This window comes from Abramis brama (assembly GCF_963993115.1).
Source record: "Abramis brama genome assembly, chromosome: 17".
Classification (NCBI taxonomy): Eukaryota; Metazoa; Chordata; class Actinopteri; order Cypriniformes; family Leuciscidae; genus Abramis; species Abramis brama.
The window spans coordinates 26,455,952-26,468,990 of NC_139979.1; the positions used below are offsets into that span (position 1 = coordinate 26,455,952).

The 13,039-nt window shown below is 38.0% G+C and overlaps 1 protein-coding gene across 2 annotated transcripts in view; it reads left to right on the top strand.

The window, feature by feature from the left end:
- dnah5 (dynein, axonemal, heavy chain 5) overlaps nt 1–13,039 on the top strand; it is a gene marked incomplete at its 5' end in the record, with an annotated part of 162,820 nt that extends 149,781 nt beyond the window's left edge. For both annotated transcript variants that reach the window (XM_084089567.1, XM_084089568.1), the window contains 9 exons: nt 533–778; nt 1,143–1,362; nt 1,637–1,842; nt 2,200–2,403; nt 4,676–4,891; nt 5,845–6,057; nt 7,290–7,442; nt 10,883–11,114; nt 11,944–13,039. In XM_084089567.1, the coding sequence (XP_083945693.1) occupies nt 533–778; nt 1,143–1,362; nt 1,637–1,842; nt 2,200–2,403; nt 4,676–4,891; nt 5,845–6,057; nt 7,290–7,442; nt 10,883–11,114; nt 11,944–12,095 (1,842 nt within the window). In that variant the 3' untranslated portion in view covers nt 12,096–13,039. The remainder of the gene's footprint in view (nt 1–532; nt 779–1,142; nt 1,363–1,636; nt 1,843–2,199; nt 2,404–4,675; nt 4,892–5,844; nt 6,058–7,289; nt 7,443–10,882; nt 11,115–11,943) is intronic.

Below are 13,039 nucleotides of genomic sequence, written 5' to 3' on the forward strand. Positions count from 1 at the left end.
AGCAAAATAATACTGAACAGAAGAATTCTGATTACAGCATGCCTATTTGCTATCAGGCTTATGTATGTGTGTAATATTTCTTGACCTTCTGGAAATCCATCACTTTGGCAAGGCGAGAATTGGTCCCCTGACTGAGCCTGGTTTCCCCCAGGTTTTTTTTTTCTCTATTACAGTCAGCTGATGGAGTGTTAGTTTTGTGCCACTGTCCTTGCCAACTTTCGGCTTGCTCAGTTGGGGCTTTAAACAAAGACAATTACTATTTAGAAATATCAATTTGACTGCACTGACACTATCAGATATAAACAAAATTTTAACTGAATTTGAGCTGGGTAATATTGTCTTCGGCAGAGCTGCCTTACAGCTGTTTTATAGTCATTTCATAATTGATACAATTCGCAACGCTATTATTTACCTGTTTATTCCCATGAAGCTGCTTTGAAACAATCTGTATTGTATAAAGCGCTATAAAAAATTGTACTTGATTTTCAATCGCATCAGGCTAATTACTTGTTTTCCCATGTGTAATCGAAAGGCACGGAAGTACATCATGCACTCAATGGGGGAGAGATATGCTGAGGGAGTGATTCTGGATCTGGAGAAGACCTGGGAGGAGTCTGACCCACGCACTCCTCTCATCTGCTTCTTATCCATGGGTTCAGACCCAACAGACTCAATCATCGCCCTGGGAAAACGACAAAGAATTGAGACTCGTTACGTCTCAATGGGTCAAGGGCAGGAAGTTCATGCACGCAAACTTCTGCAGCACTCTATGGCTAATGTATGTTTAATGTTACAATACTTGCTTCTATCCCATCTTAATATGCAGAGATAACAATAAGCTAGCCGTTCATGGGTTGATTCCCCCAAAAGTGTCAACACAATGGCTCGGTTCTGTTTGTTTGAGTATTTTGACAGCACAATACAGTACATTAGCTCAGCCAACCATGATTTTGGGACCACATTAATTGTCTATTCAACTAATGGAAGACAGGGGAGAGTTTGGGACGCATGTTTGAAAGAAGAGATTTTTTTGTGCAATTCCACTTGATGGCCTTCTTATCTCTCAGTATTTGTGCTCAATAAAGTCTATAAACCTGAATGCTTTCTCTAAAACCAAATCTTATATTTTTTTCCCCTATTAGGGAGGCTGGGCTTTACTTCAGAACTGTCATTTGGGTCTGGATTTTATGGATGAACTCATGGATACAATCACAGAGACAGACAGCATTCATGACACCTTCAGACTGTGGATGACCACTGAGGTCCACAGACACTTTCCTATCACTCTCCTGCAGATGTCAATCAAATTCACCAATGAGCCTCCACAGGGACTGAAAGCCGGACTTAAAAGGACTTACGGAGGTGAGCCTGACCTCTCTGGATATTTAGTCTTTATTCGCCTGTCAGCTTTCTTTATGGACTTCACTCCATGTCAACTGCAGGCTGTTTTTTATATCCTGCCTATTTGAGATGAAAGACTGTGCCATCACCTGAGGCTACTAATGGATTTGAAACATTTATATGATTATTTAAAGAGAAGCCTCATTATTCCAATATCCTCAAAAAACAACAACTAGCTTTGTGTTATTAATAATGAAAGTCTTAAAAATTGGTAATGCCTAATAATATCTTCCAGGAATCAGTCAGGATCTTCTAGATGTGAGTAACATGGTCCAATGGAGGCCCATGTTGTATGGGGTGGCATTCCTCCATTCCACTGTCCAAGAGAGGCGAAAATATGGACCTTTGGGTTGGAACATCCCATATGAGTTCAACCAGGCAGATTTCAATGCAACCATACAGTTTGTCCAGAATCACCTCGATGATATGGACATCAAGAAGGTGAGAGTTGCATTATGGAGCAGCTGTGTTACTAGATCATAATAATTAGCACAATTAAATCAGCCAAATACAAGTTTATTTCGGCTAATCTGTTCTGTAATTAAACACCTTTAATTATCCCACATAAACTTAAAGTGACCTATACTTTGGAGTCATTTTGAATTATATGGATTCTTGTCAAATGTATTTATTATTAAAGTATGGCATGAACATAACATTTTCCACATCTGCGAGAAGGTCCTTTTACATAAAGTGTATGTATATGATTTACACTGTCATCTTTGTCAAGGGTTTATGCAAAAAGTTGCCAAATAGACTCAGCACCTGGCATTTTAATTTGAATGAGTATTTTTACAGGGTGTGTCCTGGAACACTGTGCGCTACATGATCGGCGAGATCCAGTATGGCGGGAGGGTGACTGATGACTATGACAAGCGCCTCTTGAACACATTTGCGAAGGTGTGGTTCAATGAGAACATGTTCAGCCCTGATTTCTACTTCTACAAAGGCTACTGCATTCCCAGATGCAATAATGTGGATCAGTATCTCCAATATGTTCAGGTGAGATAGAAGGTTCCAATGAAACTGCTCAGTCAGTCTCTTTGGAATCAGTATAGCTACTATTTGTTCTACAGGTTTTGTCACTTTAGATGGAGGTGAGACTGTGTTGACAATTGTCTGTGTAGAGTAGACAATGGTGGTTTATTACAACACTGTGGGCTGTTACCTGATCAAGATTCACAGTAGAGTGACTCCAATTGACATTTACAATAGATTCTACCAATACTGAGTACCAATACTTACTTTAAAAAACAACAACATTAAAATACTAAAAGTATACCAAGTTATGTAATAAATTGATCCAAGCAGAAACAAATTCACTGAACCTCCTCAAGAGATAAATTATGCAACAGAATTGCATAATGCAAAGTTCCTTTACAATTATAAGCTGTTAATGTAAATTTCAAGTGCATTTTTTTGTTGTTCATTTCAGCTTTAGTGTAAGTTCTTATTTTCTTCTCTCTCAGAAGTCTCTGGCAAATGTGCTGTAAATGGTAACACTATAAAGACCTACCATCACCCCCCTTTCAGCAGATGAGTTTGTGCGAACATAACAGTAATTAATATTCAAGTCGCATCTGGCACAGTTTGTGCATGCTGACAGAAAGTAAACTATCTGAAGACCAAAAGAAAAGTCAATAAATATACTTACAAAATAAAAACAATGAGAACAAAAAAAAGGCCAATCTTTCGTCAACTGTAATGTAACAAACACAGAGAATAAAGCTGATTCATCAGGCATGAAAATAGTGCAGCTCAATCAAAGACACATACACCACTTCCTAATAGCCATTCCAGTGCCAAGAGGGACATGACCAGCCTCTCACTGGCCTTATTCCTGTTGTACATTAAAGCCAGTGAGTCATGTAAAGCAGTGGTGTCCTCGTGAGAGAAATAGTACAGCTGCAAGCAGAGTACGGCTGATCTTCATTCTCTGAGCTGATTGTGATGGATGTTTTTAGCCCCAACTCACAGCAGGATGATTCTCTCAGACATGGTTCTAAGAGCTGGTCTGTGCACTCAAAGCGTACACGCAACAGCTTTGTTCAGTAACACGCAATGAGCTTATTAATGAAACCACACACAAAAGCTCCTGAAGAAACGTGAGACATTTTGATTTAAAAAAGAATAAAGGAAATTTTTAAAAACAGCATTAGTTCAGCTGTTCAGTATAAAATCTCTAAGCACATGTTGTTTACAGGAAGCTTTTGATGAATTACGATGAATGAGTGTGTAATGCGAAATGACTTGTATTGCTGGTACACAACGCTGTATGCATGTGTGGATCCACTAATAAACATCTTTAATGATGATTGCTCATCAAAAAGGAAGAGATGTGGGAAAACATTCATTCATTTATCAAAACTGATGCAATACGCTTTAGCTTTCCTAGCTAATGAGAGTGAGCTCTCTTAATGCTTGTTTATTTCATGTGAAAATTGATCGCAAGACACTGATCACTTTATTTTTAGAATATTTGAATTTAGAATCCAAACATGGACCTTTATACAATAAAAAAATTAGCATAGTTTTTTAAGTAATTGCATCTATTTGATTTTATTCAAATAATCATATCTTTAAATTGAAATTATTATAATGGCTTAGAATCAGCAAAAACATGTTAATTCTGAAAAAAAGAAGAAGAAAAAAATCTGTTTAAAAGTATGAACATGGTTTAGAAATGGCTAGTTGTGGAACAAGCCAGATTCAGTTATTTAAAATAAATGAGATTGAAACTAGTTTGATTTATTAATGATAAATATATAAATGCATCATACTATCTGGAGATTATCCACAAAGGCATGATTCAGTAAACAACTATTTTAAAGGAACGTTTTGACTGTAATAAGTCAAGCACAAACACATTTGTGGCATGATGTTGCTGACCACAGAAATTATTTGACTTGCAAGAAGTAAATGGTCAACTTTGAGGATTTAAAAGGAGAAATGTGGAGCTTATTACATTTTTAAAGCACTTTGTTTCACCGGTTTAAATTTAGAGTCCTATTCCTTTTCTTGTATCCTTTTGTGAATCAAAAAAGTTTACCAGCTTTACATGGTCATGAAAATTGCATTAATGTTTATACCAATGTGCCTTTCTTTAACTGAGGGACACATGAAAATAATACTCTTTGGTATACAATATGGTTCTGTAAGCAACATCATTACTCATACTGAACCCAGAACTTCCTTTAACTGTCTGGGATTAACTTTTTTTATCTTTTTATCTTTCTTTCCTTATTTTTTTTATTTTATTTTTGGTCTCCTAAAGGGTCTCCCCACATATGACACCCCTGAGGTGTTTGGCCTCCACCCAAATGCAGACATCACCTACCAAAGCAAACTCGCCAAGGACGTGCTAGACACTATTCTGAGTATCCAACCAAAGGACAGCTCCAGCGGAAGCGGTGAGACCAGGGAGGCGATTGTGGGTCGACTAGCAGATGACATGCTGGAGAAACTGCCTCCAGATTTTGTACCATTTGAGGTAAAGCTTCAGACTGGGCAACAATGATGCAGCAAAATTTTGTATGGTTGATAGAGTGAACTCAGAGCCCAATGGTAGCAAATGGCCTTTGCTGTCTGGAGCTCGAGTCCTGTGGGGACATTCTCAGGGTTGACGAATGGTGGTGAGGTCACAGATGCTAATGCATTTTTTATTTTTTTTTGGAACTTACAAATGTTCTAAAACCCAACTTCAGTTGCTTATGAAACATACAGGCAGTAATTAGCTGCAACTCCCCTCTGATTATTCGCCAATTAAGAAGGCAGCAGCAAAAAAAACGTGCCTTAGGGGTGCACTCAGGCTTTTTGTTTTCATTATCTCTCACAGCGGACTGCAGAGAAGCAGATTTGTCTCAATCATGAGCTTTCCTAAAATATTTAAAACCCATGCCCTGCTTTCTGGCAATTTCAAAACTCTATTATTAATAACAATAGCAAAAAGAGCGACTTTCTTGTAAATAAAACATTGTGCCTTCTGCACCTACCGCCCTGTTTATCCAGATGTGAAATGTGCTGCCAATTATGTCATGATGCACTTTATATTGAGCTATCACCACACAAAAAGCTGGCAGTAAACTGCAATTCATTGAAAATAATGTTTGTGTAAATTTTTTGTTGTTCATGCCAGCAGTTTTACAACTGGATTTATTATCCAGATGTGCGGTATAAAAAAGCACTTTTGGCATTTAAAAGAGCCGATTTGGGTGTTGAGATAATGGTGGTGAAGCAGTAAAGTATGTCAGATTTCAGTAGTCTGTTGCATCCTCCAAAGCCTAGTGCATAAAGGACACAAATGGAGGAGTTGCGCCCATGCAAACTGTGTCAAGGCTAATATTTGTCATTGTCACCTTTACCTGATTAACAATAAAAAATAATACAGAGAGCGCAAACTAACAAATGACACAATCATAAATTCAAATTGCATCATTTATCCAGGTCAGAGAGAGATTGATGAGCATGGGTCCCCTTCAGCCCATGAACATTTTCCTGCGGCAGGAGATTGACCGCATGCAGAGAGTGATTGTTCTGGTCAGGAACACGCTGAGTGACCTGAAGTTGGCCATCGATGGAACCATCATTATGAGCGAGAACCTGCGAGACGCTCTGGACTGCATGTATGACGCCCGAATACCCGCACGCTGGAAAAAGGTCAGAGGCCATTGCCTGCCTTTTATGTGAAATGTGTAGGACATACAGTGTACACACCAAAAACACAAACCCTGTTGGGAAGAGGTTTTAAACAAATTATTTACGACCCAAAGTAGCTAGTGTAGATATGAATGTCCCGATTAATTTCATTAATGTTCAGTCATGGTGTATATACCAATTGGACTATTTAACTACACTCTTTTGCATAGTTCATAACATACGATTTTGGAGCTAGTTTTATGTAATACATTTTGAATTACAGTATCTGTACTTATCTGTTCCAATATATTTTCCCTTTAGTTAATTAAATTATATATTGTAATGATTGTCCTGTGAACTGTATTGTTAATCTCTTATGAGCTGTGATGAGATAGTTATTGGATCTAAGGAGCAGTGCGTCATCTTGAATGTGAAAAATCAAACCCAGAGGTGCAGGGCTCAAGTTTCTTAAACACCTCATCAGCTCACCTGCAGCAAAACAGCTTCATTTAACTCTGCTTTTCAAATGCTACTCAAGCTGAACTAATCATGAGCTAATTGAAAACGCCTGCTGAATAACAATCAGGCTGTAACTTACCCTGTATCTGAACATGTGTGTTTATATGTGAATTTATAATGCCTGTTTGTGCGTGTATATGCCCTGTTTTGTACTTTTACACTGTGTAGGCCTATCCAAAGTATGGTCTTTTTGTCTCAAGCTAAACGTATGAAATGGTTTCCTTGGGACACAAAAAGGGAAATTTTGAGGACAATGCATATGGTTTCCAAACAAAACTGCGAAAAGGACAAAAAAACATCACAATAAAAGAACCATAAAAGTAGTCCATTTGACTATATAGACTTTATTCCAAGTCTTCTGAAGCTATACAACAGCATTCTGTGCTGAACAGAAATTTAAGTTGTTATTCAATATAAATCTTTCCCACTGTTGTTGTCATGTCAAATCTGTCTTGATACAAAGATATTGACTATTAAAATCTTCACATAAAGAGCACTTTTACTTTATGGTGGTTTTTAGTCGTTAGTGCTAAGGTAACCAGAGCAGGGTGAAAACCCTATCCTGTGTGTATCTGTGTGTGTCGGCTGGAGTTCAACCATGAGCCTCAAGCATCTCTGTAAGATCTGGATTTGCTAAGTGTCACTCTGTCTTTGTGCGTGTTAACTGTGGTTCTGCTCAGCTGACCTTCTGCCTGTGTGTGTGTGTGTGTGTGTGTCTGTCTGTCTGTATGCAGGCCTCCTGGGCTTCTACCACATTGGGGTTTTGGTTCACAGAGTTGCTGGAGCGTAACCGGCAGTTCCACTCTTGGATTTTTGAGGGACGACCCAACTGCTTTTGGATGACAGGCTTCTTCAACCCACAGGGCTTCCTGACAGCTATGAGACAGGTGGGTAACTATCACATGAACACTTCTGCTAAACGTACACTTGTACTCATTTCCCTCCTGATCTGTTGATCTGATTGTTTTTCCTCAACAACAAGTTTTAATTTAGTCTTTTAGGAGGTAGATGTTAACCCTATAAAGCCTATCTTTTTATGTATATTTGATATCCAAATGTGTAAGGCCTTCAAATTATAAACAACATTTTGCTAAACAACCTGTTTTACACTGTCTACTACATGCCTGCTACCCTCTGATACGTTATAAATTTTAAGCAATTAAAAAACCTTTTAGTTAATTCTAAAAAAGGGTATACAAACAGTGATTTTTATCAAGTAAATGTAAGAATAATTTTTATACTGTGTTAGTAATATTTCAAGATAAACATTTACTGGAAGCAACTTGGGTTTATTTGATTATCCACAAATCATGTTTTAGAAAAAAAAACATGGTAAAATTGTCTTTCAAATATGATACATCATGATTTTGAGGAACGTTTATTTGTACATACATCTCTTAATCATCATTGTATTGCAGTGTATTATATGTTTTGTATATAATACACAATTATTGTGTATTATATACACAATATATAATATTGTGTATATAATATTACACAATATGACCCCCCCAAAATTGATTTTTTTTGCTCAGTTTGGGCCTCTGAATATATTTTTTTTCTCAAGTGAGGTGCTCACTATGTCATATGAGGCAATAAAGCCTGATGTATCAAATATATTACTAAACAAAAAACACCTATCCAAACTGAATAAACTGTTCCGTTAAAAAAAAACAAAAAAAACTGACTATTATTTTGTATGCCAGGCTTTACTGGATTAAACGGAATATCGATGCATCCTGTTTGAATTTTATTGATGTTTTACACCAAATAATATGTTATGTCAGACATCTGGGTTAAACGTTCCCTTAACATGCTTGTTTGAGTGGCCGATTAGTCTCTAAATGCATGTTATCCCTAGAAGAATCAATAATGGTGAGTTTAGAGGTGTTTTGGGCTGTGAGGGAACTGCTCAGTGGGGTGCATTCTAGCTAATGCCTTGGGGGTAAACAGCTTGCATGAAACAGGATTCTTTTAATTAATATCGGGCACCCATCCTGTTTTCTGTTCTCAGCCGTGTTTCTGTGCCAACACCTGCAGCTCTGAGAATAAACTTAGGGAAAGAACCCAGACGCTGCATTGCAGGAAAAACAAAAAATTCGTGATTTTGTTTTATATATATATACAGTGAGGAAAATAAGTATTTGAACACCCTGCTATTTTGCAAGTTCTCCCACTTGGAAATCATGGAGGGGTCTGAAATTGTCATCGTAGGTGCATGTCCACTGTGAGAGACATAATCTAAAAAACAAAAACCAGAAATCACAATATGTGATTTTTTAACTATTTATTTGTATGATACAGCTGCAAATAAGTATTTGAACACCTGAGAAAATCAATGTTAATATTTGGTACAGTAGCCTTTGTTTGCAATTACAGAGGTCAAACGTTTCCTGTAGTTTTTCACCAGGTTTGCACACACTGCAGGAGGGATTTTGGCCCACTCCTCCACACAGATCTTCTCTAGATCAGTCAGGTTTCTGGGCTGTCACTGAGAAACACGGAGTTTGAGCTCCCTCCAAAGATTCTCTAATGGGTTTAGGTCTGGAGACTGGCTAGGCCACGCCAAAACCTTGATATGCTTATTACAGAGCCACTCCTTGGTTATCCTGGCTGTGTGCTTTGGGTCATTGTCATGTTGGAAGACCCAGCCTCGACCCATCTTCAATGCTCTAACTGAGGGAAGAAGGTTGTTCCCCAAAATCTCGCAATACATGGCCCCGGTCATCCTCTCCTTAATACAGTGCAGTCGCCCTGTCCCATGTGCAGAAAAACACCCCCAAAGCATGATGCTACCACCCCCATGCTTTACAGTAGGGATGGTGTTCTTGGGATGGTACTCATCATTCTTCTTCCTCCAAACACGTTTAGTGGAATTATGACCAAAAAGTTCTATTTTGGTCTCATCTGACCACATGACTTTCTCCCATGACTCCTCTGGATCATCCAAATGGTCATTGGCAAACTTAAGACGGGCCTTGACATGTGCTGGTTTAAGCAGGGGAACCTTCCGTGCCATGCATGATTTCAAACCATGACGTCTTAGTGTATTACCAACAGTAACCTTGGAAACGGTGGTCCCAGCTCTTTTCAGGTCATTGACCAGCTCCTCCCGTGTAGTTCTGGGCTGATTTCTCACCTTTCTTAGGATCATTGAGACCCCACGAGGTGAGATCTTGCATGGAGCCCCAGTCCGAGGGAGATTGACAGTCATGTTTAGCTTCTTCCATTTTCTAATGATTGCTCCAACAGTGGACCTTTTTTCACCAAGCTGCTTGGCAATTTCCCCGTAGCCCTTTCCAGCCTTGTGGAGGTGTACAATTTTGTCTCTAGTGTCTTTGGACAGCTCTTTGGTCTTGGCCATGTTAGTAGTTGGATTCTTACTGATTGTATGGGGTGGACAGGTGTCTTTATGCAGCTAACGACCTCAAACAGGTGCATCTAATTTAGGATAATAAATGGAGTGGAGGTGGACATTTTAAAGGCAGACTAACAGGTCTTTGAGGGTCAGAATTCTAGCTGATAGACAGGTGTTCAAATACTTATTTGCAGCTGTATCATACAAATAAATAGTTAAAATCATATATTGTGATTTCTGGATTTTTTTTTTTTAGATTATGTCTCTCACAGTGGACATGCACCTACGATGACAATTTCAGACCCCTCCATGATTTCCAAGTGGGAGAACTTGCAAAATAGCAGGGTGTTCAAATACTTATTTTCCTCACTGTATATATATATATATATATATATATATATATATATATATATATATATATACAGAAACACAACTGAGAACAGAAAACAGGATGGGTGCCTGATATTAATTCAAATGAATCATGTTTCATGCAAGCTGTAATTTTTTTTTTATCACAATATGGATCTGTCGCTTTAATTGAAGGCCAGGGAGGCATGTTTAACTTGGTTTTAGTTGAATAACTATATACGTTGTGTGAATTATATTGAATTACTATATATACATATATTATATATAGTATAAATAATTCAATGGTGACTTATTTAACCGGGTATGCTGGGTGGTACATGTCAAAAGAAGTGCCCAGTGCAAACATTGAATGGGTTTATTTTAAGCGAGACGCTCGCATTCGCTCTAGACAGAGTGTTAGTCTCCTCAGTTGCTTGTCTAACTCTCATGACACATAGCAACACAGCTAAAACTATTCTTAATATGTTGGACCTCTTATTGAAAGTAGCCAACATTTACCTGTTGAGACATGCCGGTTTTTTTTTTTTTTTTAGTTATATTATATTAAATTATAATTATATATAGCAGATCTACTTATTAATCATGTCACTAACTCAACAGGAGATCACTCGTGCTAACAAGGGGTGGGCGTTGGACCGTATGGTTCTGTGTAATGAAGTTACTAAATGGATGAAGGATGACATCACGCAGCCTCCTTCAGAGGGGGTGTATGTCTACGGCCTCTACCTGGAAGGGGCCGGCTGGGACCGCAGGAACTGCAAGCTCATTGATTCCAAACCCAAAGTACTGTTCGAGATGATGCCTGTGGTCAGGATGTATGCAGAGAACAATGGTGAGTTTTATATATAAATAAAATACTTTAATAATGCGTTAAGAATAACTCAATACTTTAAAATGCAAAGACAAACAGCAAACATTTGGTACAACTGGAAGGGAAAAATTTCAAATATAGGAGTAGAACAACAAAATGCCATTTAAAACTGATGGATAACCTTCCGATGTTCAATCAGAATAAATCAAAATAAATTACAAGAAAGAGATGAAAAATAAAAGTGGGATGTTGTGTGACACACTTTTGTTGACCCAAATTCAAAGTCTGTAACATCAAATATATGATTAATCTGGTTGAAGAATAATCCGGTTGAAGAATAATCCTAGATTACCACCTATAACCAGCCGCTTCCAACTATATCTATATTTGGCTGAAATGGTAGAATGCTAGTGAATGCTAGAGCATTATTTTTAGCATGCTAGAGCAGTGTTTCCCAACCCTGTTCCTGGAGGCACATCGACAGTAGACATTTTAGATATCTCCCTTGCCTGTGTTTCATTAGGAAGAGTTTGAAAATGTGTAGTGTTGGCGTGTCTCTAGGAACAGGGTGGGAAACACTGTGCTAGAGATATAAACTTTTCTTTCCTCGCAGTTGTGAGTTGTAATGTCCGAATTGTGACATTAACTTGCAATTCTGAGCATAAAAAATCTGATTTGAGATATAAACTCAATTGCAAGAAAAAAAGTCAGAATTGTGAGAGCAAAAAGTAGCAATTACTTTACTTTTTATTCCATGGTAGAGACAATCTTCCATAGATGTGTTTGTTGTAAAAGCGTGCAAAACGCTGCATTCATTTTATATATGAACCGAATCGTTATCTTTCCTCAGGTGTCAAAGATGTTCGCTTATACTCAAGTCCAATATATAAGAAACCTGTTCGAACAGACTTGAACTATATCGCAGCTGTTGACCTGAGAACCAGTCAGCCTCCAGAATACTGGATCCTGAGAGGAGTGGCCCTGCTGTGTGATGTCAAATAATCATCTTTTAAAATGATTATATACAAATGTGCCCTGACGGCTTTCTGATCTTTTTCTGTATTTTTACCAATGTTTACCCTGAGCATCTGAATAAAACATGTACAGCTCTCAATTACACCACACATACGATTCTAAGAACCGCAACAGGAGCCTTGACATCCAAACCTGTGAATCCATCATAAATATTGTCAAGTCACACATGAGTTTTCTGAGTGCCTCTCAAGACCATCTGCTGTGTCTCTCGTCTTTAAATGCATGAACCTGTGGATTAAAGGCCAAATGTAAGCCTGCTGCTTAACAGCTCAGCTGAAGCGTATTCATGCTTGTCCTACAGTAAACAGTCATGTGTATTTTTTCATCTCCGGTAAAGAGGCTGCGTCCAAAATCACATACTTCCCTACTATATAGGTGAAACAGTATATGACAAAATATGTCCAAATTCACAGTACTCATAAAAGAGTAGACAAAAAGTACTACTTCAGACGAGAACCTGAATTGTGCATACGATGGACACTTTATTATCCCATGATGAGGTCACGGGAGATAATTTATGAATGGTAGTGAAGTGATGCAACTGATGCTGGTAGGTCACATGATAATGATAAGCATGGATTACATTCATTCTATATAGAGCGTACTTTTTTAGCGCTCACAAAGTACGTACTTCAAAATAAGTACCTACTCAGGAGAGTATGCTTTTTGGATGCAGCCATTCTCCATATATGGTTTCTTCACAGTAACCGAAATTATTTTTTTGTCAAATGGGATCCTACTGTAGCACAGAAAAGAAAACATCAAGCATGTTTGAAACACGGGCCTGTACCACAAAGTTGAATAAACTCATGATTGGTTATTGGATTATTGCAAGTTGACTAAATTATTTCTCAAGAAAATGACATTCAGTCACATGAAGACAATGCGATTCTATTCTCTTGAGAGCATGA